Source organism: Motacilla alba, chromosome 28 (assembly GCF_015832195.1).
Source record: "Motacilla alba alba isolate MOTALB_02 chromosome 28, Motacilla_alba_V1.0_pri, whole genome shotgun sequence".
In the NCBI taxonomy this organism is placed as follows: Eukaryota; Metazoa; Chordata; class Aves; order Passeriformes; family Motacillidae; genus Motacilla; species Motacilla alba.
The window spans coordinates 1930592-1952003 of record NC_052043.1 but is presented as its reverse complement, the minus strand read 5'-3'; the positions used below and the strand labels follow the sequence as shown (position 1 = coordinate 1952003).

At 59.6% G+C, this 21412-nt stretch overlaps 1 protein-coding gene across 1 annotated transcript in view; it reads left to right on the top strand.

Moving 5' to 3' along the window:
* Positions 1 to 11080: 11080 nt before the first annotated feature.
* EFNA2 (ephrin A2) overlaps positions 11081 to 21412 on the top strand; it is a 38872-nt gene continuing 28540 nt past the window's right edge. Inside the window, exon 1 of the mRNA XM_038164131.1 lies at positions 11081 to 11285. Within this exon, the coding sequence (XP_038020059.1) occupies positions 11164 to 11285 (122 nt within the window). The 5' untranslated portion in view covers positions 11081 to 11163. The remainder of the gene's footprint in view (positions 11286 to 21412) is intronic.

Here is a 21412-nt window from a genome sequence, read left to right as displayed (position 1 = left end):
CCTTTCTGTGCTGGAAACGAGCTGCCCAACGGAGAGATGCAAATCCATGACAAGGGATGGGGGAGACAGATCTGGGAGCAGCACCAGTCGTGCTTCATCCTGCTGAAATGGGAGAGCTGCTCCAGCTCTCTCGGAGCCGTGCCTGGAGCAGAGCCTGTGCCAAACCCTCTCCGAGCTGGGAGCACCAACCCAGGTCCTGTGCCCTGGCCAGGGCACCTGCTTGGTTCCTCCAACTCCACGTGCTCACAGGGAATGGTGCTTTCCTGGGACAGTTCTCCAGCTCATCCCATTTCTTGTCTGGAATCCTTGGAGTTGAGGGATGCCCCATTTGAGGATGCCTGGGACACCCTGGGCCCTTGCAGCAGTGGGAGTGGGAGCTCTGGGATTGATTTCTGAGCTTGGGGAGGGATGGTGGTCTCTCAGAGGGAGCCCCAAATCCTCTTGTTCCTGCTGTGGTGCTTCACAATGTTCCTCATGGTTCCCAGAGGGAGCAGGGCTGGGTGATGGGGCTCAGGCATCGCTCCCACCTCCAGGTGTTGGGACAAGGACAGCAGCCCCTCCCAAGGAATCCAGTTTCCCTGTGGCTGGTTACAGGAAGAAGGAAAAACTCTCAGCCAGTTGCTGAGGGGCTCCTGTGGAGCAGCCCTTTCCCCTCCATGTCAGGTTTCTGATTTCCAGATTTTTCCTGATTTTCCTGGATCTGGCGCCGCATTCAGAGCCTGGGATGGGGCACAGGGGATGCCTGAGCTCTGCATGTGCCCAGTGGGTTCTGAACCCCTTAAAAGGGGGGAAAATCCCTTTTTAGCCCTGGGGTGTTTGCAGGTTTCTGCTGGATATGGGAAGGAGGGAGTGAGGAATTGGCTCCTTTTCATGTGCTCAAGCTGTGATGGTTTTAACGTGTCTAAATCATGCAAATCCCGGGGTTTGGGCACGTCTGAGGTATCCTGGGGGGCTGCTGAGTGACTGGATGGTGGCAGATGGTGGCTTGGGAGGGTGGTGGCCCAGCTGCTCCCAAGTGACCTGGATGGGAACGGGGAGGGATTGACTTTAGGAGCAGAGGAATGTCGGATGGCCGGGCTGATAACGGGGCTGGCAAGAGCTGGGAGATGGGTTTTGTCTGGTGCTGTGAGCACAGAAATATGTCTTATTTCCCAGAACTGGGAGGTGCTTTTTTCCCGAGGATGCTCCAGGGCTCTCAGCTCCCGTGATGTGAGTGTTTTCATGGCCCTTTAATGCTTCACTAAACAGTTTGAGCTGCCGCCTCTTAATGCCCCAGCAAAGCACTGAATGCTCCGGAGCGGAAAGAGCAGCAAGGAAGGAGGGTGATGGAAAAAAGAAGAAAAGAGGCTGTGAGGAGGCACAAAACCAGGGAAAAGTCACCTTTTCCCTTTCACATTCCTGGTCCTTGCTGTGGTGAAGGCAGCTGGATGCTGAGGGGTTCCCCAGCTTCTGCTGCTCATCTAGGGAAGAGCTGGGCTTTGCTCGCCCTCTCCCTGCCCTTCCTGGGCTCTGTCCCACACCAGTGGGTACACGGGGGGGATGAAGATGGTCCCTGGGCCACTGGAGGGGACACTGAGGGGCAGATATTTGGAGCCTGTCAGGATTATCCTCACCTCTGGCTCCCCTGATGAGCACAGCAGGGCCCACATCCATCGATCTGACTGGTGCCCTGCAGCCCAGCCCGCTGTCCTCACCGGGTGTGTGCTTCCCAAAGCTTGGGAGAAGCCAAGGATGGAGAGAAAAATAAAAAAATTCGAGTTTTAACCCACCCAGGGGAAGTTTGGCCTCCTCCCGCCCTGCTCCGAGGGGAGCTGCCGGCTCTCCTGCTCTTAATTCAAGTCATTGCATTCCCGGCACTCCGTGTCCCCTCCCCGGCACCGCTTGCCCTGCAGTTTGATCCGCAAGTACCAAAGGGACCGCCTCGGGCTGCGACATCGGCATCCTCGGTCGCCATAGGAACGGGAGCCGGGGGTCCCCCGCGCCCGCTCCCCCGGGGCCCAGCTCCGGGGGCTGAGCTCCAGCGAGCCTCTGAAGCCGGGCTGCTCAAGGCCGGGGGGAGCGGGCTGTGCCAGCCCGGGAGGGCCCCGAGCACAAAGACAGAGGTTATTGGTGTCAAAGAACTCGCAGCTCCCCAGGCTGAGCCGCGGCTACAGCTGCTCTTAGCAGAGGGGAGCGAAAACCGGGAGGAGGGAAGGGGAGAGCTGGGAGCCAGAGCCAATTATTGCCAGAGGGGTGAGAGGAAGAGGAGGAAGGTGATGGAGAGGGCAGCGGGGAGGATGAGGCTCAGGGCTCGGTTCATTACTGATCATGCAATCATTGAGTATCCTGGGGGGAAGGGATCCACAAGGATCATCGGGGCCAGGTCCTGGGGATGTGTTGTTGGACCTGTTGTGATGGGACAGGGGTGATGGTTTTAAACTAAAATAGGGTGGATTTAGACAAGGTATGAGGAAGAAATCTGTCCCTGTGAGGGTGGGGAGGCCCTGGCACAGGTTGCCCAGAGCAGCTGTGGCTGCCCCATCCCTGGAAGTGTCCAAGGCCAGGTTGGACATTGGAGCTTGGAGCAGCCTGGGATAGTGGAAGGTGTCCCACCCACGGCAGGGGGGTGGGACTGGGTGATCTTTAAGGTCCTTCCACCCCAAACCATCCTGGGATTTCGTGACTCATGGAATCATTTAGGTTGGAAAAGACCCCTTAGGATCTGTGCCCCTCTCCACGCAGCTACTGTTCCTGATGTTTGGGAATTCAAGCAGGCCTGGGGGTTTGAGCTTTGGCTGTGGCTGAGCCGGGGGCAAAGGCAGCTCCTCCCTGAGGGGACCCAGCCCCGGGGCTGCTGCCGGTGGTCCCCACTCCCCACCCCCGGTGAGTGATGCGCGGAGCCGCCCGACTCCCTGGAACCACCTCCGCTTCCTAATTGCTGACAGTTATTTACTGTAAAGACAGGAGCACACGCACCACCGCCTCTGACAACTCGTGTCAAAGCCCCGCCAGAAACTATCGCTTTACAGCTTTATTTATTGCCCCTTCTTTTCCCAAACAGATCTATTCCCTCTCCCCTCCGGGCGCCGCGCTCCTGCCGGCGGCCACGCCGCGCCGTGGGGCTCCCTGCCCAGAGCCGTCCCCGGAGCCCCCCTTTCCCGGTCCATGCCTGGCTGGGCGCTGACGGACGGGTGCAAACGGAGGCTGGCGGAGCCCCCCGCACGCTGCCGTGTTTATTTGCTGTCTCTCAGCCCCTCGATGTTCAAACATAATTGGTTCTGCTCGGCGCGGTAAACACCGATGTGTCGCATCAGCGAGCCGGAAGGGCACCTACACGCAATTAAAATAATTGGGCGCGTACCTGGCTCTGATCCCCCCCTCCCCAGCGCTGTCCTCCCTTCATCTCCTCCTCTCCAGCCTTTGTTCAGTCCTGTCAGCCCATCCCACTCCTCTCGGCGCCCGTTCTCTGCCAGTGAGGGGGTGCCCCATGGAGTGGGGGTGCCCCATGGACAGGGGCATCCAGCACTGCTGGCCTTGGCCTCGGCACGAGTGCACGATGAGTTCTGCGATGAGGGAGATGATATTCCAGCCCAGACCCATGAAATATAATGAAGGCCCAAGGGACTGTACCAGCTCCTCAGTTAAAAATGATGCTGTTATATTTAGACAAGGTAACTGGAGGCCCCTCCGGACAGCGCCGAGTACAATTTTTTGTTTAATGATTCCATAATCTGATATAATATCGGGCCTGTAAGACATAATGAAGACCTGGGGGAGTTTACATCTTCGCAGCTTTAAAGGGTCCCTGCTCGGGGACGCGGCCAGGTGGAGGTTTGAACTTTGATGCAGTCAAACGTGTTTTTCTCTGGGTTGGTTTGACATGATTGAGGGAATCCAGCAGCCACAGGGAGAGGCAGTGGAGCAAGTGCAGCCATGCTCACACCAACCCTGCAGCTGGTGCTTGTGCCGAGGGGGGGCACTGGAAGAGTTTGGGGGCCCGGCAGGGCTGTGCTGGGATCTGCACAGAGGTGGTCACGGTGGTGGGGGCTTCAGGAGATCACGGTGGTCTTTGGGAGGTTGTGGTGGTCTTCAGGGGCAGTGATGCCTCCAGAGAGGAGCAGCCAAGCCCCACTGTGGGCAGGGCAGAGTGAGGGTGCTTCCACCCCAACTCAACCTCTGCTTTTGCCAACTCCTGGGATGGAGCTTTTGGTGCTTTAAGCTGTTTTGGCCCAGCCTGGGGATTCCTGCTCCTGCAGCAGCTCACGGTGGGTCCTCCTGGCAGCAGCACTGGCAGTGCCAGGCTGGGCACAGCGATGCTCCCTCTGGCTTCTCCCACGTCTCGCAGGGTGAAGCCCAGCTCAGCCCCACTCCCTGTGCTGTGATCCAGAGCTGAGAGTGGCATCAGGGCTGCTGGCACCAAAACCGGGAGAGCAGGGCTGGCAGAGCCCGTGCCACGCTTTGCTGAGCAGTTCACAGGGATGAGGGTCAGGATTAGGGTGAGGGTCCTTTGGTGGCAGCCACACAATGGAGTGACTTTCCCCCCGAAACACACAGCAACACCAAACACCTCCAGAATCAGCATCACCGGTAAATCTCCCGGCTGTGTCCGTCTGGGAGCAGATCATGGATCCTCACCTGGAGGAGCTGGTGGTGATACCTCCATCGTGTCTGCTGAGTCCTGCCAGGGCCGTGCTGGATGCTCCGGGACCGTTCCTGGTGTGCTCTTGTCTGGGTATCCGTGCCGGGAGATAACCTAATCCCATTTAGCCTTGGAGAGAGCCGGCAGATCCCTCCCCTGGGAGCCAGCGCGCGGCGGGGGGGTGGTCTGTAATGAATTCCCATCATTCCAGCACAAAGGGAGCTTACAGGAGCGCTCGCTGCAGAAAATATGAGGGTCGCTGCCCTATCATCCCTCCGAGACATCCGTCGTAGTTCAGTGATTCCCGGCTGCTGACAGGCAGCGGCCCTGGGAGGCAGAGCCGGGCCTCGCCTTCCCGGCTCTCTCCTGCCTGGAAAATGCCTTTTGCTGCCAAACGAAGGGATTTAACAGCCTGCCTGGGGCCGTGCTCGCCTATCACCCACCCGAGCAGGTGCGGCCCGCTGGGACATCACCCCACGGTGCCCATTCTCCTTCACCCCGGTTTGTTGTTCGTCTGTATTCCGGCAGCTCCTGGGAGATCCCGATGGGAAAACCCTGCCCCAAGCCCTGTGGGAGCTGAGAGGTGCCTCAGCCTGGCTGGAAGCTGGGGGACGATGCTGTGGTGGTCGCTGGGGGATTGTGCCTGCAGACCCCAGGGTCAGGTTTGGGGGTGCTTGAGGAGCCACCGTGGGGGTCCCTGTGACAGGGAGGCTCCAGGGAGCCATTCCCCTTGCGGGGGCCTGTTCCAGCTCCCTGCTCTCCCTTCATTTTCACCTTTATTTATTTAATTTATTTTTTTCCCCCCCGCCTCGTGCAAAACCACACGGTGGAACCTGCCACCTCCAAGCCGGGTTTTCCTGCGGCTCGGCCGGGATGTCTCACCTCGGGAGCTGCCAATCCGTCTCTGTCAAGCTGTCAACCCGGAGCGCGGGCTGGAGCCGCTGCAATTCAAAGTGGATTAACTCCTCGGGCTGCCCTCCCTCCCCCCGGCCCTCCCCATTCCACTTGGGTGGGTTTTGGCCGAACAGAAAACGCTTTTCCCCTGCGCTTTCCATATTCAAAAGCTCCCGGAGCGCGGCCGGATGGCAGCGGGGGCCGCGGGGCCGGGGCTGCGGGCCGGCGTGCGGGGCCGGTGGCCGTGGGAGGGGGACACGGTGGCCGTGGGAGAGGGACATCGTGGCCGTGGGAGGGGGACACGGTGGCCGTGGGAAGGGGACACGGTGGCCGTGGGAGTGGGACACTGTGGCCGGGACACGGTGGCCGTGGGAGTGGGACACGGTGGCCGTGGGAGGGGACACGGTGGCCGTGGGAGGGGACACCGTGGCCGTGGGAGAGGGACACGGTGGCCGTGGGAGTGGGACACTGTGGCCGTGGGAAGGGGACACGGTGGCCGTGGGAAGGGGACATCGTGGCCGTGGGAGGGGGACACGGTGGCCGTGGGAGGGGACACCGTGGCCGTGGCGCTGCGTTGTGTCCCTTTAGCGCCGTTAACGGGGTGCTGGGAATGGTCTGTGCAGGGACCCCAGAGGAGTGAGGGGCTGCAGACCCTCCCCAAACCTCCCGGCTTGTCCCCAGAGGGGGCTGAGGGGCTGCAGGGCCGGGGGGGCTGCGATCTCTGGTGGGGGGGTCTTTGTTTTCCCGGGTGTTTTCCCCGGTCCAAGCAGGGGCCGGGGCTGTGTCGCACTAACGGCGACCCGAGCGCACGGTGACAGCCCCGGGGGGCGGCGAGGGGCACCGGCACTAGAGGGGGGTATTGCCTAAGCAATGCGCTGCTGCCGCTCCGCCGCCGCCTCAGCTTTGGGCCGAAAGCGCAGGATTTTGGCCCTTGACGGTTTCCCGGCCGCTTTTCCAGGTGTCGACGGTGATGCCGTCCCGCACCGTTCCCGCTCCCTTCGCCAGGGGTCTGGGAGTTAATTCCTGGTGGGAAATTGCTTTGCGGACCCTGCTGCGATGCCACCGTCCCCGATGGACGAGGGACAGCAGTCACCAAATGCCACCGAGCCAGGGGGAGCCGCTCTCTCTCGTGGCAGCACGGCTCCGGGAAGGATAAATCCGGGAAGGATTTATCCGCAGCTGGATTTTGGGGCTGGGTGTTTTCCCGAGCAGCAGATGAGGCGGCAGAACGCGCCCGGCGCTGCTGGGGAAGGTGTGAACGGCCCCGGGCGAGGCGTGTCCGTGCCCGGGCTGCGGGAGGGGTTTGGGTGTTCCCGGGCTCCCCGTTCCCACCCTGAGCCCCAGGCTGTGGCTCTCTCCCACCCCGCTGGAGGGGAGACACTGCCCGAGATCGCGGGGGCCACGCAGGAGCTCCGGGTGCGCCCACATTTGGGGTATGACGGTGGGGGTTTGCAGTTTTGAATCTCTGCGGCAGCTTATCCTGAATAAACCGGGAGCTCAAGGAACGTGGGAGGCTCCAGGGAGCAAAACTTGGGAGCCAGAGCTGTGCCACAGCCTGGCCACACGGGTGGGGGTCCCCAGCGCTGCCCCCCAGCCCCACCAGCCAGGGATGGGCCCCTCCCTGGCCTTTGGGGGGCCGGTGCCTTTGGATGGGAGCAGAGTCCATGGATGGGGGCTGGTGCCTGTGGATGCCTTGGATCCCATCAGCACCACCCTCTGGTGTCCATGCCGGGCATCTGGATCCTGCTGCCAGCTGGGATTTCCCATCACGCTGATCCCTTCCAGTTCAGGAAGCTCCAAGGGACCCGCCCAGGCCCCTTTTTTTCCTGTTGCAGCTCCCTTCCCAGCAGCCTGGCTCTGCTCTGCTTCCCGGTGCTTCCCGGCCCTTTCCCTGCGACTCCTCACCTTTTTAATGGGAAGGGTTTTTCTGTCCGTAGCAAATATTTTTCCATAATTTCCTGGCCGATCCAATTAATGCAGAGGAAGGCGGGTGTGAATTATCCCTCCCTGCATCCAGCCTTGCCCCCTGCATGGAGCTGGGGGCTGGAAATTGCAGGATTTGCAGTAATTAAGGCAAATAGTTGGTTTTGTTTGGTTAGAAAAACAACCTGGTGCTGTTTGGAGAAGCCAGAAAAATCCTGGAAAAGGTTTTCCTTCCCGTTACCAGGAGTGGGGAAGGAGAAGTCGTTCCATGCAAAGCAGGGCTGGGCCCTCCCTGGGCTGGGCCCTCCCTGGGCTGGGACCGATCCCGGCTGGGAGGGAACGCACCGGAGCAGGTGTGGGGCTGCTCCTGCCTGACCCCAGTGGATCATCTCATTTTCCAGGGAATTTCATCTGGGATCCCCCACGGCTCCAGCAGAACTGAGCTGGGCTGCACTGGGTTGAACTGGGCCAAGTTGGGATGCACTGGGCCAAGCTGGGCTGAGCTGGGCTGAGCTGGACTGAGCTGGGATGCACTGGGATGCACTGGGATGAGCTGGGATGAGCAGGGATGCACTGGGATGAGCTGGGATGCACTGGGATGAGCTGGGATGCACTGGGCTGAGCTGGGATTCACCAGGTTAAACTGGGCTGAACTGGGATGCACTGGGATGCACTGGGATGCACTGGGCTGAGCTGGGATGCACTGGGATGCACTGGCTGAGCTGGGCTGAGCTGGGATGCACTGGGTTGAACTGGGCTGAACTGGGATGCACTGGGCTGAGCTGGGATGTGCTAGGCTGAGCTGGGCTGAGCTGGAATGTGCTGGGCTGAGCTGGGATGCACTGGGATGCACTGGGCTGAGCTGGGATTCACCAGGTTGAACTGGGCCGAGCTGGGATGCCCTGGGCTGGGGTGGGATGCCCTGGGCTGGGGTGGGATGCATGGGGTTGAGCTGGCCCAAGCTGAGATGCATCGGGTTGAACTCAGCTAAACTGGGATGCCCTGGGCTGAGCTGGGGTGTGCTGGGCTGAGCTGGGATGTGCTGGGTTCAGTTGACATGCCCTGGGCTGAGCTGGGATGAACTGGGAATCTCCATCCGGCGGGTGCCCATGGGTGACCTGGCACCACAAGGCCTGGGTGACCTGGCTGACCCCTTGGCCAGCACGGTGCCCTTTGGATCATCCCCGTTCCCCAGTCCACGGACGCTGATGGGATTGCTCTGTGGGGGGGCAGCTATGGATTTTGCCGTGCCCCTGGAGCTGCCCCTGGAGCTGGCCCTGGAATGAGGCTCTGCCAGGGCTCGCACCGCTGTCCCCGAGCTGGGAGGAACCTCCTGGAGAGCCCGGAAAGGCTTTTAGTGGCTTGGCTGGAGAGATGGAAACAAATGAAGTTGACAGACAAGTGTCCGGGTTTATGGCAGCGTCCGCTGACAGGAGGGAGATTGGCTGTCGGGGGCTTGATGGAGACGGATCCTGATGGGAGCAGGATGAGGAGATGGATAACCTTGATGGAGCTGCGGTGCGGGAGGATGCTCCGGCAGCATGATTCCAAAATCATTTGCTTTTTATTTGTTTTGGTTTAGGGTGGGAGGAGGGATGCTGAGCCCCACAGTCCGTGGAGCTTTTCCTAAACAGATTTGCTAAATAAATAATGAGGAGGATCCATATTTTATTTATATCCCACCTCTCCGTGTGGCGCTGGAGGTGTTTTACACTGGGCCGCTCCCTCCCTTTTAGCACGGACAAACTCCTAAGAGCTCGTGAGATGGAGATGGATTTACAGGGATATTTGGATGCTGAGCAGAAGGACAGGCAGCGGGATGTGCTGGAACTGCTCCTCCTGATGGACTTAATGGGCACCTTGGTGCTTTGTGAATCCAACTGGAAGTGTCTTTGCATCTGGAGGCACCTGAGGAATTCTGGTGGGAGCCAGCTCTGGCTCCGAGGGGCTCAGGGGGGGCTTATACACCTGGGAGGACACCCAGGGGACATTCCATGGTCCCTGGGGAGCAGGGTCTGGAGTCTCTCTGTGTTCACTCAGAGAAACAGTGAACACTTGTGAAACAGTTTTTGGACCCTGGGGGGACCTGGGGGGACTCTGGGAGCAGAGCAGGTCCTGTCCAGCAAGGACCAGCCCAAGGGGAGTGCCCTTGCTCAGGGATGTGACTCCAGGGCCGTGGGGTGTCCTGGCTTGGGGATGTGGCTCTGGCACCGTGGGGTGTCCTTGTTCAGGGATGTGGCTGAGTGGCACACCTGTGACCAAAAATTCCACGTACTCCCCAGAGTCTGTCCTCCCCAGAGCTGGACATGGCCCCACACAGCTTCAGGCCTCTGTGCTATTCCCATCACTGTTTTCCAGGATTTCGACAAAGCAGAGTGATCCCTTAACACAAATTATCGTTCAGTTTATCCTTATATCAGAGATGAAAAAATGTCCCTGCAGAGGGTGGGACTCTCCCTGCCACCATCTGTCTGTCTTTCCTTGGCACCTGTGGGTCGCAGGACACGTCCCTGTCCCCATCCCCATCCCTGTCCCCTCCAGTGCGAGCCCCTGCCTGCCCCTTCCCAACGTTTCCTGCCCACCGCCCCCCGGGCACCCCAAACCCCCCCATCAGCTCATCCCTTCCTCAGGGGAGCGCACCCCCAAACCTCCCTCCTGCTTCCAAAGCCCCCCCCCCCCCCCACGTGACTCCCCTTCCAAAATCCCAACCCCCAGCCAGTGAACCGCTCCCCTTTCCAAAGCCCCTCAGCCCACCCGGTGCGACCCCCGCCCCTTCCAAAGACCCCCCCCGCTGCTCTGACCCCCGCATCCAAACCCCTCCCAGCCCCCCCCCCTTTCCAAAGCCCCTCAGCCCACCCCGTGCGACCCCCGCCCCTTCCAAAGACCCCCCCACGGTCGCTGTGACCCCCCCTCCATGCAGACCCCCCCTCCCCCGGGTACCGGTCCGTTCCCCCTCCGCTGTGACCCCCCCCGTCAATGCAGACCCCCCCTCCCCCGGGTACCGGTCCGTTCCCCCTCCGGTGTGACCCCCCCCCCCTGCAGACCCCCCCTCCCCCCCGCAGGGGCGTGGCCGCGGGGGCGCGCGGGAGCCCCGCCCTGGGCGCGCGCGCGGCCGCCGGTGGCAACAATGTGTCAGAGGCGGGGCGGGGGCGGGGCGGGGGCGGGCCCGGTACCGGGGGCGGGCCCGGCGCGGGGGCGGTCCCGGGCGGGGGGCGCGGGGGGCGCGGGCGGCGGGCGCAGCATGGCGCGGCGGCACTGAGCGAGCGGCGGCCTCCCGGCCCGGCCTTTGTCTCTCCGGTGTCCCCCGGGGCGGAGCAGCCCGCGGCGGGGCCCGGGGCTGAGCCCGCAGGTGCGGCGGCAGCACCGGGGGCTCGGCACCGGGCGGCGGCGGCGGCGCCGCGGGGCTCGGAGGAACTTGGCCGAAGTTGGGCGCGGGAGGCGGTGGTGGGGGGGGCGGAAGGTTCCCGGTACCGGGGCGATCCCGGGGCGCCGCGGGAACCGGGCCGGTCCCCGCCGCCCGAGCGCGGGATGCGGCTGCCCCGGCGCCGCCGCACCGCGGCCGCCCCCGAGTCCCCCCGCTGACGGCGCCCGGGGCCGCGGGCGATGGTGAGGGCTGGGCGCCCGCCCGCCGCCGCCGCCGCCCGCCGCCCGCCCGCCGTCCCCGGCCGGCCCCAGGGCCCCGCCGCCCCCTGAAGCGGCCGGAGCCGCGCCCGCCGCCCGCCGGGACGATGGTGCGCTGCGGGGCGGCCGCGCTGCTCGCCGCGCTCCTCGGCGTCTGCGTCTGGACCGACGAGACCGGGAAAGTTATCTCGGACCGGTTCGCCGTCTACTGGAACCGGAGCAATCCCAGGTGAGGGGCGGCGGGGGCGGCCTCGGCGCCCGAGTTGCAGTCGGTGTTTCCCCCCCGTACACGCACCCGCTGCCGCCCGGTGACAGCGGCCGCCGCCGTCCGTGGCGGGTCGGGCCCCCCTCGAGCCCCCGGTGGGGTCCGGTGAACGGGCTGGGCGGCTCCGGGGAGGGGGGTGGTCCCCGGGGCTCCCTCCCCCGAAAGTTCCCGCGGGGCCCCGGGCGGAGCGTCCCCGGGGGCTGCGGCAGCGCCGGGAGCATCGCCGGGCGCGGGGCGCGTTCCCGGGGGCGGCGGGGGCTGCGGCTCGGCCCCCCCGGCCCCTCTGCGCCCAACTTCGGCGAAGTTCAAGTTCCTCCCCCCGCCACCCCGTCTCCCCCCGGTCCCTCCTCCGGGGATGAAGGTTCTGCGAAAAAAAAAATCCCGAAATCCGCTCAAAGCGGCGGGTGCGGCTGCGGGGGAGGCGGAAAGAACGATTTGGGGGGGAAATGGCAAAACGGGCCCGAGGGGGGCACGGGGCGTGCGGAGCCGGGATGGCCGGTCCTGCTGCTCCCGGGTCATTCCCATCCTGGAAGCGCGATCCCCACAGTTGGCTTCGTTTCCTGACTCCGGTTGGAATTTCGATTTTTCTGTGTGATTTTTCCCCACCAAGTGTTTTTTCTTTGGGGGCAAGAGTTTTGTTTCTGTCGTATTTCTTTGTTCGTGATTTTGAGGAGCCCAAAACTGCTGGTGAGTTGGAAGCGGGAAGAATCCTGCTCTGGGAATGTTCAGGTGGTTGGGACCCTCGGGACCCCCCACCCTCCCTGTTGGGGACACTCTTTGGGGTCTGAACGGGCCCGTTTGTGGGGATTCCTGTAAAAACAAACACCAGCCATCAAATCCTCATTTCCCCCAAAATTCCTCAAAGTTCTCCCAGGCCTGGCAGTGTCTGTGAGTGGCGAGGGATGAGCTTGGTGGGTGCAGCCCCTGTGGCTTTGGGCTGTCCTGTTTTCTGGGTCAAGCAGGGGCTTCTTTGTCCCCCTCAGTCCCTGTGTGACAAGTGGCCTGCAGGGGCACGGCGTGGCCTGGTCCTCGTCCCCAGGGCTGCCAGGGACGTCAGGCAGCTCCTCCAGCTCCGGGTGGCTCATCCCCTGCTGCCATCCATGGGGGGACCCTCGGTGCCACCTTCTCTCCCTCGATGCCACCAGTGCAGCTGGGTAAAGTTCCCGGCGGTTTTTCGGCGCTGGGACGTGCGCAGGGCCGAGAACCCTCAGCAGCACCTGGTGTCCATCCAACCTCCCCACGTCCCTTTGGGGGGACCCCTCGTGCCCCTCTGTCTGCCCCAAAATTGGGGCGAGCCCGTCCCTTTGTGCCTTGGTGGTGGTTCCTCGGCGGTGGTGCCTGCGTCGTGGGCCGCCTGCGGTGCATATGGATTTTATTATCTCCCTCACATTTTTGTGGGGGATTGTAAGAGCCAGGGAATTATTTTTTTTTTCCCTAATTTTGTTTCTTTTTTTTTTTTGTGCCCACTGCGAAGTTTTTGATTTTAGCTCCTGGTGCTCCCCCCCCCCCAAGCTCCCGCACTTTGTGTTTTTGTTCTCCCAAATGCCAAACATGTGTGAGGTGTGTGTCCCCCCGGTCCAACTCTGGCATCCCCGAGATCAGGGTGGTTGGGGCGGTGGCTGGGATTTGGCACCCAAAGCTTCCAATGGCTGGGATTTGGCGCCCAAAGGTTCTGACGTTCGGGGTTTGGCGCCCAGGGGTTCCCGGGGATGGGATTTGGCACCCAAGGGTTCCGACAGCGGTGCCAACAGCCAAAAGTGGCCACTGGTGACGGGCGTCCCGGGACCCAGCACCGCTGATGGCGTCGGCTCCATCCCCTTCGCCCCCTCGTAGAAGCCGCCGAGAATTTCTCCTCGAAAAATCCACGGTGGATCATTATTCCATATATATTTATACATCTCTAAATCTGCTGGTTGGCAGGGAAAATATTTTCGAGGAGGGGGGGGAAAAATAAAAATGGAGTGGAGGGAAGCGCGAGGGGCTGGGAGGGAAGAGCAGACAATGGCTGGTGGGTTCAGCAGGCACGTCCGCAGCGCCTGGCTCCGGGATGTGACCCAAATTTCCCCAATGTGGGAGCGCCCCGTGTCGCCAGCGCTCCCCGCCTGCGCCTTCGGCTCTCGGAATTCGAGGCAATTTATTAGGGGTTGCAAAGATTGAAATTGCCATTGAGTTTCCTGCTTATTCCCTTTTTGAACCCAGCGGTGGGTTTTATTTTTTCTCTGGAGTTACTACAAGACCGCCTCATTCTTAAAAATGAAGAAGAAATGTATTTCTGTGTTTTCTGATCTCTTGTTTTCATCTTGTTTTCATTCTTTTCTCCCCCCACCATCACCTCATTTAGTAAGGGGGAAATAAAAAGGGGTTTAAAAAAAAAAAAGGGGGGGAAAGACCCAAGGTTAAAATGTCCTGTTTGAACCCACAGACCTTCTCTGCCGCTAAATATTTTTCTTCAGGTTTATACAGCAATCTATATTTTAAAAAAGACAGGAATAAATCTCATGGTCGATATGATTTGCCCAGATTAGAATAATTCTATATTTCATAATTGGGGCTAAATTAAAAATAAGTGGTACCTCGGGATGCTGCAATTTCCCTGTTCTGGGGAGAGATTTAACCACTCGCTGTGGATTTACAAGGTTTATTTTTATTTTTAAACGGTTTTGTGAGGATGCGCTAGGAAAACGTTTGGCTGGATGGAACTCCTGGGTCATCCAGGAAAAAAATGAAGGATGATGAAGGTGGAATTATATAATAATGGGCAGTTTTGTTACCATGTGGAAGTGTGGGCTTTTGCTCCGTGGCACGTACGGGCGCTGCCGATGGTCGCTCTCCGGGTGTGGATCTGTTGGCCATGGCTGGGCCGGTCATGGGTGGATCCATTGGTCGTGTCCGGAGTGATGTGCCCATGGATGGGACCTTGGGGGTCCTCCCTGGTCCGGCACTGCGGGCAGGGGTCTGGCACGACACCCGGGGCTCTTCCCGCCGTCGCTCCGTGTTTTCCGGCTGGTGGTGCAGGAGCCGCTCACCCGTAGGGTTCCAGGGTGCATTTTCCTTGGGAGCCAACCAGGTCAGTTTGGGTGTGCTGGAGTGTCCAGCATCACCAGCGGCTTGGGGTGTCCCGTTTTGGCCCCCGTTGCCTCCCCACCACAGTGGGTTTAGGGTGGATGTCTCGGCACGCGGCACCGTGCGACAAAAATCAGGGATCTGGGAAAACCTCCGGGCCATGGGGGAAAGGGTCTGTGGGAAGGAGTGACCTGTCCTCAGAAGGTCCCCAGGCCTGTGTCCTGACCCAGGGTCTTGTGGCCGTGCTGGAAACCCCTGGGAGGCCAAGGGAGGACGAAGGGTTTGGGATTTGTTGCCGTCCCCGGCTCTGCCGACAGCCGGTGACGGGCAGGGAATCGTCATTCCTGAATGCTGGTCGGTGTTCCTGCAGCAATCCCGTGGTCACTGCCGTGTGCCTGGATCCACGGCAGGAATGTGCAGAGTGACAGGGGTTCTCCTCCCTCCGTGTGTGGCACAGATCCCCGGGACCGGGCGGGATCGTGCCCGTGGCCTGGTTTAACGCCGAGGTCACGGCGCTGCCTCCGAACGCTTCTTGTGCTGATTTCTGTATTATTTTTCGGTGTGGTTTGTGAGCACAGCTGGGATTTCTGTTCTGCTCCTCTGCACTCCCCAATCCCAGGATCGAGAACCAGAGAAATGGTTTCTGGCAGGGGGATTTACAAAGCCAGGTGATGCTCAGGGCCGGCGGTGGTGGCAGAGCAGGAGTTTTGGGGGAAAGGTGCCTCTGGCACAGGGCTGGTGGGGTTGAGGTGAGGGGGGCTCATCTTGGAGGGGATTTAGATCATGTTCCCAATCCCATTGCATTTCGTGCCCCTTTTTCCTGCATTCCCATCTCCTGGAGCTGCAGCCCTGGCGCCTGCCGGTTGCTGGTGCTTTGTCCGAGGCTGGAGCGCGGTGGCCGTGGCCAGGAAAGCCGTGGCTGTGACCCACTGACCACCCAAGCCAGGGCCAATTGCCCACCTGTGTGTCCTGAGGGGCTGTGGCCAGGCCGCTGGTGGCTGCATGTCCCACTTCCCCATCAAGGGAGTGAAGAGGATGCCACATCTGTTTTTCCCAGGGAATTTGGTGCTGCAGAAGGGTGGCCGAGCGAGAGGGCTCAGCTTGGGCGATCCCACCCGTGTCTCCATGTTGGATTGGGGCTGGATCCCAAAACCTCTGTGTCCTGGCTTTGGCTGGGACTTTTGGGGTCACCCTCATTGCTAGGTGTCCCCAGTTCTCTGTGTCTGCCCTCCCTGCTCCCATGGACATCATGCTGGGGCCCACATCAGCCCCTGAAAGAAACATGCCCCGTTTCCCCCTCGGAGTGATTTTAATGTGTATTTTAACCCTGGCACTCGGGCTGTTCCTGTATCACCATCGGGCCGAGTCCCCTCTCGGGGTGCCAGAGCAGCGCTGGGTGTTTGGGTGTGCCAGCGCCCGGCCTCGTCCTGTGCAATTCCTGCTCTTTGAGTTTTCCTCCTTCTGTTCTCCCTTTGTGCCGAGATCACTCCCAGCCCTTCCCACCCCTCTTTTCCAGCCCGTTAAGCCGTGTTAGCAATTCCTCACCAGCCCAGGGCTGCGGCGAGTGGTTAATGGAGAGCAGACACCACCGGGCCGGCGTCGCTGACAGGATTCTCTCTCCGTGCCCGTCTCCGTCTCCGCCTGTCCCTTTCCAGGGACCGCAATTACATTCCCTGCTGCTTGCACATTTGGTATCCAAATGCCGGCCATGCGCCGCATCCTAATGCGAGGATGGGCCGGGGGTGACGGAGCTGCCGGAGGGTCAGGCGGGCCCCAGAATCCCCCCTGGACCCTGGGGTGTCCTGGTCGGGGGGGACACGCAGAGGGTGGGCAGTGGGAGCAGTGCAGGGGGTGAGAGATGCCCTGGGGTACCATGGAAAGCTTTGAAAGTGCTGCTGTTTAAAGAAAGATGCATGCATTTTTATAGATTTATATATATTTACATACAAATATATTTATATCTGTTATATAAATTATCTATTTATTTACATATGTGGGTGTTTATTCACCCCCCCCAACCCCCCCACATAAATACACTTTACACACACAAATAATCCAGTGCCAAAAATTGCCCTGTCTGGCAATGCTGTGCCACCCCTGTGTGACATTCCCCTGGAATTCCTACCTGGGGGCTGCAGGATGCAGCTGGCTGCGGGTTTACCTGGCTCCAGGGCTGTCTGGCTGTGTCCATCCCAGTGCCACATCAGGAGCTGGCTGGAGCCATACCTGCCTGTGCCTGACAAGGTTCAGCTGCTGGGTTGGCTGGAAAATTGCAGCAATTGTTCCTTAAATAGCTCCTCGTTCCTGATGGTGACAATTTCGGTTCTTTTGTGTTAGATATTAATCGTGATTTCTGAGGCTCCGTTTTGATCCAAGCTGGTTTTCCCCACTTGGGGCAGGGATCCTGCCCCGCTTCCTTGGATTTAATGGGATTTATGGAAGGCGAGCAGCTCGGAGCACTGTTACCTGCAGCCCCTAAGAGGTGTTTCAGTTCCTTTTCCCCCTTTGCCATGACCCAGTGCTCATCCCGATGTCCGCTCGCTTCCCTCTGCTTGGAGATCCATCCCAAAAGCAGGGCCGGGCCCTGTTTGGCCTCTGCAAGTGCAGGGGGGGAAGCACCATGCTCTGAGGGTTCAGGCTGCATTATGGCTGGGGATCAAGATCTTGGAGCTCTTTCCCAGTCCAAGCGATTCCATGATTCTCCAGAGCTGCAGAAGTGTTTGGGTTAGCCGGTGGCCGCTTTGGCCTTTGCCGGGTGAATTCCAGAGGCATTTTTGAAGCCCTCCCCGAAGCCAGGGCTGTGTTTAGGAGTATCTGTGCTTCCAAACTCTTTGCCACCAGCCCAGCCCTTCTGGATTTGGGGACCCCGTGGCTGTTCCCACTGGCTGGCCGGGAGCCGTGTTGGGGAAATGGCGCCCATGGGCTCTGGGATGCGCCAAGGCTGGTTTGATCCCGGCAGGAACAGCGGGAAGGGACGAAGCTGAGAGCAGGGCAGTCGGATGGAGCCCCGGCCGTGTCCCTGCTCCGTCCTGCCTTGTTCCCGGGTGGTCACAGTGTTGTTATTTATTTATTTCTCCTCCCTCTTTCCCCCTTGGCTTGTTGCTGCCGCTGTGCCTGGGCTGCTAAAGAGCTTCCCATTGTTCCGCAGCTAATTACCTCCTAATGAGGCTCCCGGCTCAAAAGAGCGGAGCGGGGGGGCTGGGGGGGGGGGGTGTGAGTGGGCTGTGCTGGGAGGGGGCGAGGGCAGGACTGGGGTCACCACCGGGGTCACCCGGTGGCTTCAGCTGTGCTGCCCGACGGTGTGAATTGGGGCTGGTGCTGGGGAGATGCACGGCCATGGAGCTGCCAGCCTGAAGCTTCATCCCAAAGGGTGGCTGGGAAGTGGTTTTGCCAAAATTTTCTTGTTGAGCCCCAAACCCGTGGAGAAATCAAAGCCCTGTGGATTTTGGCAAGTCGGGGTGGTGCTGGTGCTCGGAGCCTGGGAGCGTTCCCGGCATTTCCCTCGGTGTGACACCTCCCCGCCAGCCCCGTCTGGTGTCACCTTTAGGGCACATCCTTCATTTTGAGCCAGGATGATGGGAGAGGGATTCAGAAACAGGGATTTAGACTATTTTTTTTTTTTAATTCCTCCCCTTCCAAATTATTCCCCCCTTCCCATGTTTGCTTCCCAGCGGAGCAGCGAGTGATGCCGCTGCTGGGAGAGGAGCAGCCACAGGGCTGAACCATGTCCTGGTGGGGCTGTGCTGTGGTGGGATCCCATGGGATCCACATGTGCCGTGGTGGGACCCTTTGGGATACACCTGTGCTGGGCTGGGATCCCATGGGATAAACTTACGACACGGTGGGATCCTGTGGGATTCATCCCTACGCTCCCTCAGCACATCGCTTCTTCCCGACCTCCCAGTTTTCCTCTTTCCTTGGTGTTTCCAGCTTCTCTGGCCTTGTTTTGTGGGATTTTCCCGTTTCTCCCTGCAGCTGTGAACTTCCAAGCACACTCATGGATCTGTGCAAACGCTGGAGCTGCCCGTGCCAGGTCGATCCCACTAAACACCATCCCGGTGCTGGATCCGGAGCCGCCGCTCCCGGTGGATGCCAGTTCCAGTATTCCCACCACCAGTTTTCCCACCACCGTTATTCCCACCACCAGTATTCCCACCTCCAATGTTCCCATCACCAGTATTCCCACCATTGATATTCCACCACCAGTATTCCCACCACCGTTATTCCCACCACCAGTAGTCCCACCACTGATATTCCACCACCAGTATTCCCACCCCTGGCATTCCCACTGCTCTGCCGAAGCGTTCCCGGGATCCGCAGAGTTTCACACCATCACTCGATACCTTTTTTTTGTTCGACTCCAGGAATGGACTCTTTATTTCAGCTCCTTCTCCACCGGCCCCGAAGTCCCCCAGGAATCCAACTCTGGATTTCGGATCTTTTGTGCCAAACCCAAACCTCTCTCGGCTTCGATTCCCAGCGCCGCTGACTTCGGGAAAAAATGGGAATAAATGGTTGTGGGGGCTTTTAATGACTGGGAATGGGGAAGCCCCATCCCATCCCCAGCTTCCTCCTCCTGCCACATCCCAATTGCCTCCTCCATCTATTTCTTTGGTGTTTGGCTGAATTTCCCTGGAAATATTTTGCCGTTTCCCCCAGTGCAACCAAGTTTTGTCAGATTTTTTTTTTTCTATCTGCGGAAGAGGAGGAATTATCCGTCTCGGTTTATTTTTCCTTGAACATTACACGGGAGCAAAACTCACCCATGTGCTGGGAAAGAGATAAAGTGTTTAGACAGCAAATACAAATATTCCAGAGCACTCAGCCCGGCTACAGCTATTCCTGCCAGGATTCTGGATTCCATGCCATGTCTTCCAGGGGGGTTTTATTTAGACTGTCTCTCTTTTTTTTTTTTATTATTTATCAAAAACCCTATTTATATTTGCAGTAAAATAAAATCAGCCTGACCCTGTAGAGAACTCGAAAAATCCCAATTCTTTCCTTTTCCAATCCTGTTTCCACTGAGGAAAGAAAGCCCCTGAACCTCGTGCCCTGCACAAAATTCAACCGCGACGGGATTATTTCAGCGGCTGAGCTTCTCCGCAGGCGCTGGGACGGTGCCGGCTCCGCGTGTCCCCCCTAAAAATCGGGATACAGGGAAGCTCCTGCAGAGGTGGGGATGGAGCTGGGGCCCCCAGGGTCTTCCCATGGAATTTTGGGGGCACAGGCTCCCTTGTGCCGCAGGTTCTGACTGCGCGCGGAGCCCTCGAAAAGGGGTGTATTATTTTGATTTTATTTTAATATTCAGTGATGGATAGGCTTCCGCTGCTCCTCGGGAGCATCCCAGTCTCCCGTCAATGTCCCAAGCCCCACTGGGGACCCCGCGGGTGTCATTGTCACCCTGGTGCCGGGCACGGGTGCCGTCAGGAGCTGAGGAAGCTCTTTCCCAGCCAGCTCGATAATCCCAATTATTATCTGGATTCTCGATCAGGGTTGCTTATTAAACTTGGCACCGCTGGCTTTGCCGTTCCGGCCGCCTGCCTCAGCAGAGGGATTTATCTCCTGCCGACGCGGGAAGGAAATTGAGTGGAAAAACGCGGGGCAGAGCCCCCCGGGACGGCGGGGAGGGCCAGGGGTACCCGGATTCCGAAGGGTCGGGAGATGCTGGCACAGCCCCAGCGGTGCTGGGTTGGGTTGGTGGAGCTGCCTGGGCCGTGTCCGTGTGTCCGTTTCCATCGCTCTGTCCCCACCCTGTGCTGGCGAAGCCGCCCTGTTCTGGGATGGGCGTTTTTATTCCAAGGTTATTTTGGAATGGTTGGTGCTTTTATACAATACAACAGCCGTTTTTTTCCCTTTTCCCCGAAATCTAAAGGACCTTTTGTCAGCCCTTCTCCCCCTGCACCTCAGGACTATCAGCTTTGTCCAAATCCAGGTCTTTCCGCTGGAATTCCACAAACCTTCCTGGTTTGCTCACCGACCCCTTCTTCTTACATTGTGCCCACAAATTGCGTTTTATTTTTACCCAACACTGCACTGGAGCTGCCTGAGCCAGGGCTGATGTGCCGACCCTTCCAAAGGAGCTTTTTTCCAAATTCTGCCCTATTCTCGGCACCGACTGAGCAGGGCATCCAGGAGAGTGGGGTGGGAGGGAGGAGAGGTGCTAGAGGGAAAAGATTCTCTCCTGGAGCATTTCCCTCCCTCCTGGTGTTTGGATGTTTCAATTTTCCCGTTTCTCTGCTCTGCTTTTTCCTGCATTTCCATCATTTTTCTGCATTTTAAAAAACCTGTACGAATCCTGTAACTGGAATTCCCTCTCTTTGTGTGTCCGGCTGCTCTCCCACCCCTGGGTGAGCTCCTGGGATCCCCATTTTAGGGTGGGGACTCTCCCCCATCCCCTCCCCATGCTGCTGCTGGGGGATTTGGGTGAGGGCTGGGTCGGCTGCAAAATCCTTTATTTGGGAAATTGCTGTTATCCTGAACCTTGCAAGGTTCTTCCCTCGGGAGCAGCCTCATGCTCCAGGGCTTGGTGTCGATCTTGGGAACGCTCCAGGCTCTCTCCTTGGCTTTTTCAAGATCTTTTGTGCTGGGTGGTTGGGAGAATCTGCTGCTCTCTGGCTCTGGCTGAGGGACTCGGGGTGGAGCCGTGGCCCTGCCGGGCTGTGCCTGTGACTGTCCCAGTGACCGTCCCGTTGTTGATCCGCCGTCGGCTACGGCACTGGCACACGGGAATCCTGGCACCCATCCCGGCTGCAAATGCTGGTCAAAATGGTGCTCCTGTGTCGTTTCCAACAGAGAATCCAAACCTGTCTGGAATAGAAATGGCTTCTGGCTCCGAGCTCCGTCCACGTCTCCGTTGGATCACCACAGGGTCGCGGGGATTGGTTTGGCCAGAGCCGCGCGGGTGCCGCGTCCTGTGGAACACCGGGATCATGTGCCCCGCCACGGCCCTGGCGTTGCTCCCGACCCTTTGAGGGGGGTCTAATGGCTAAATTGGAAGAGTTGGAAGCAGGTTTGGGAGCAGGGATTGC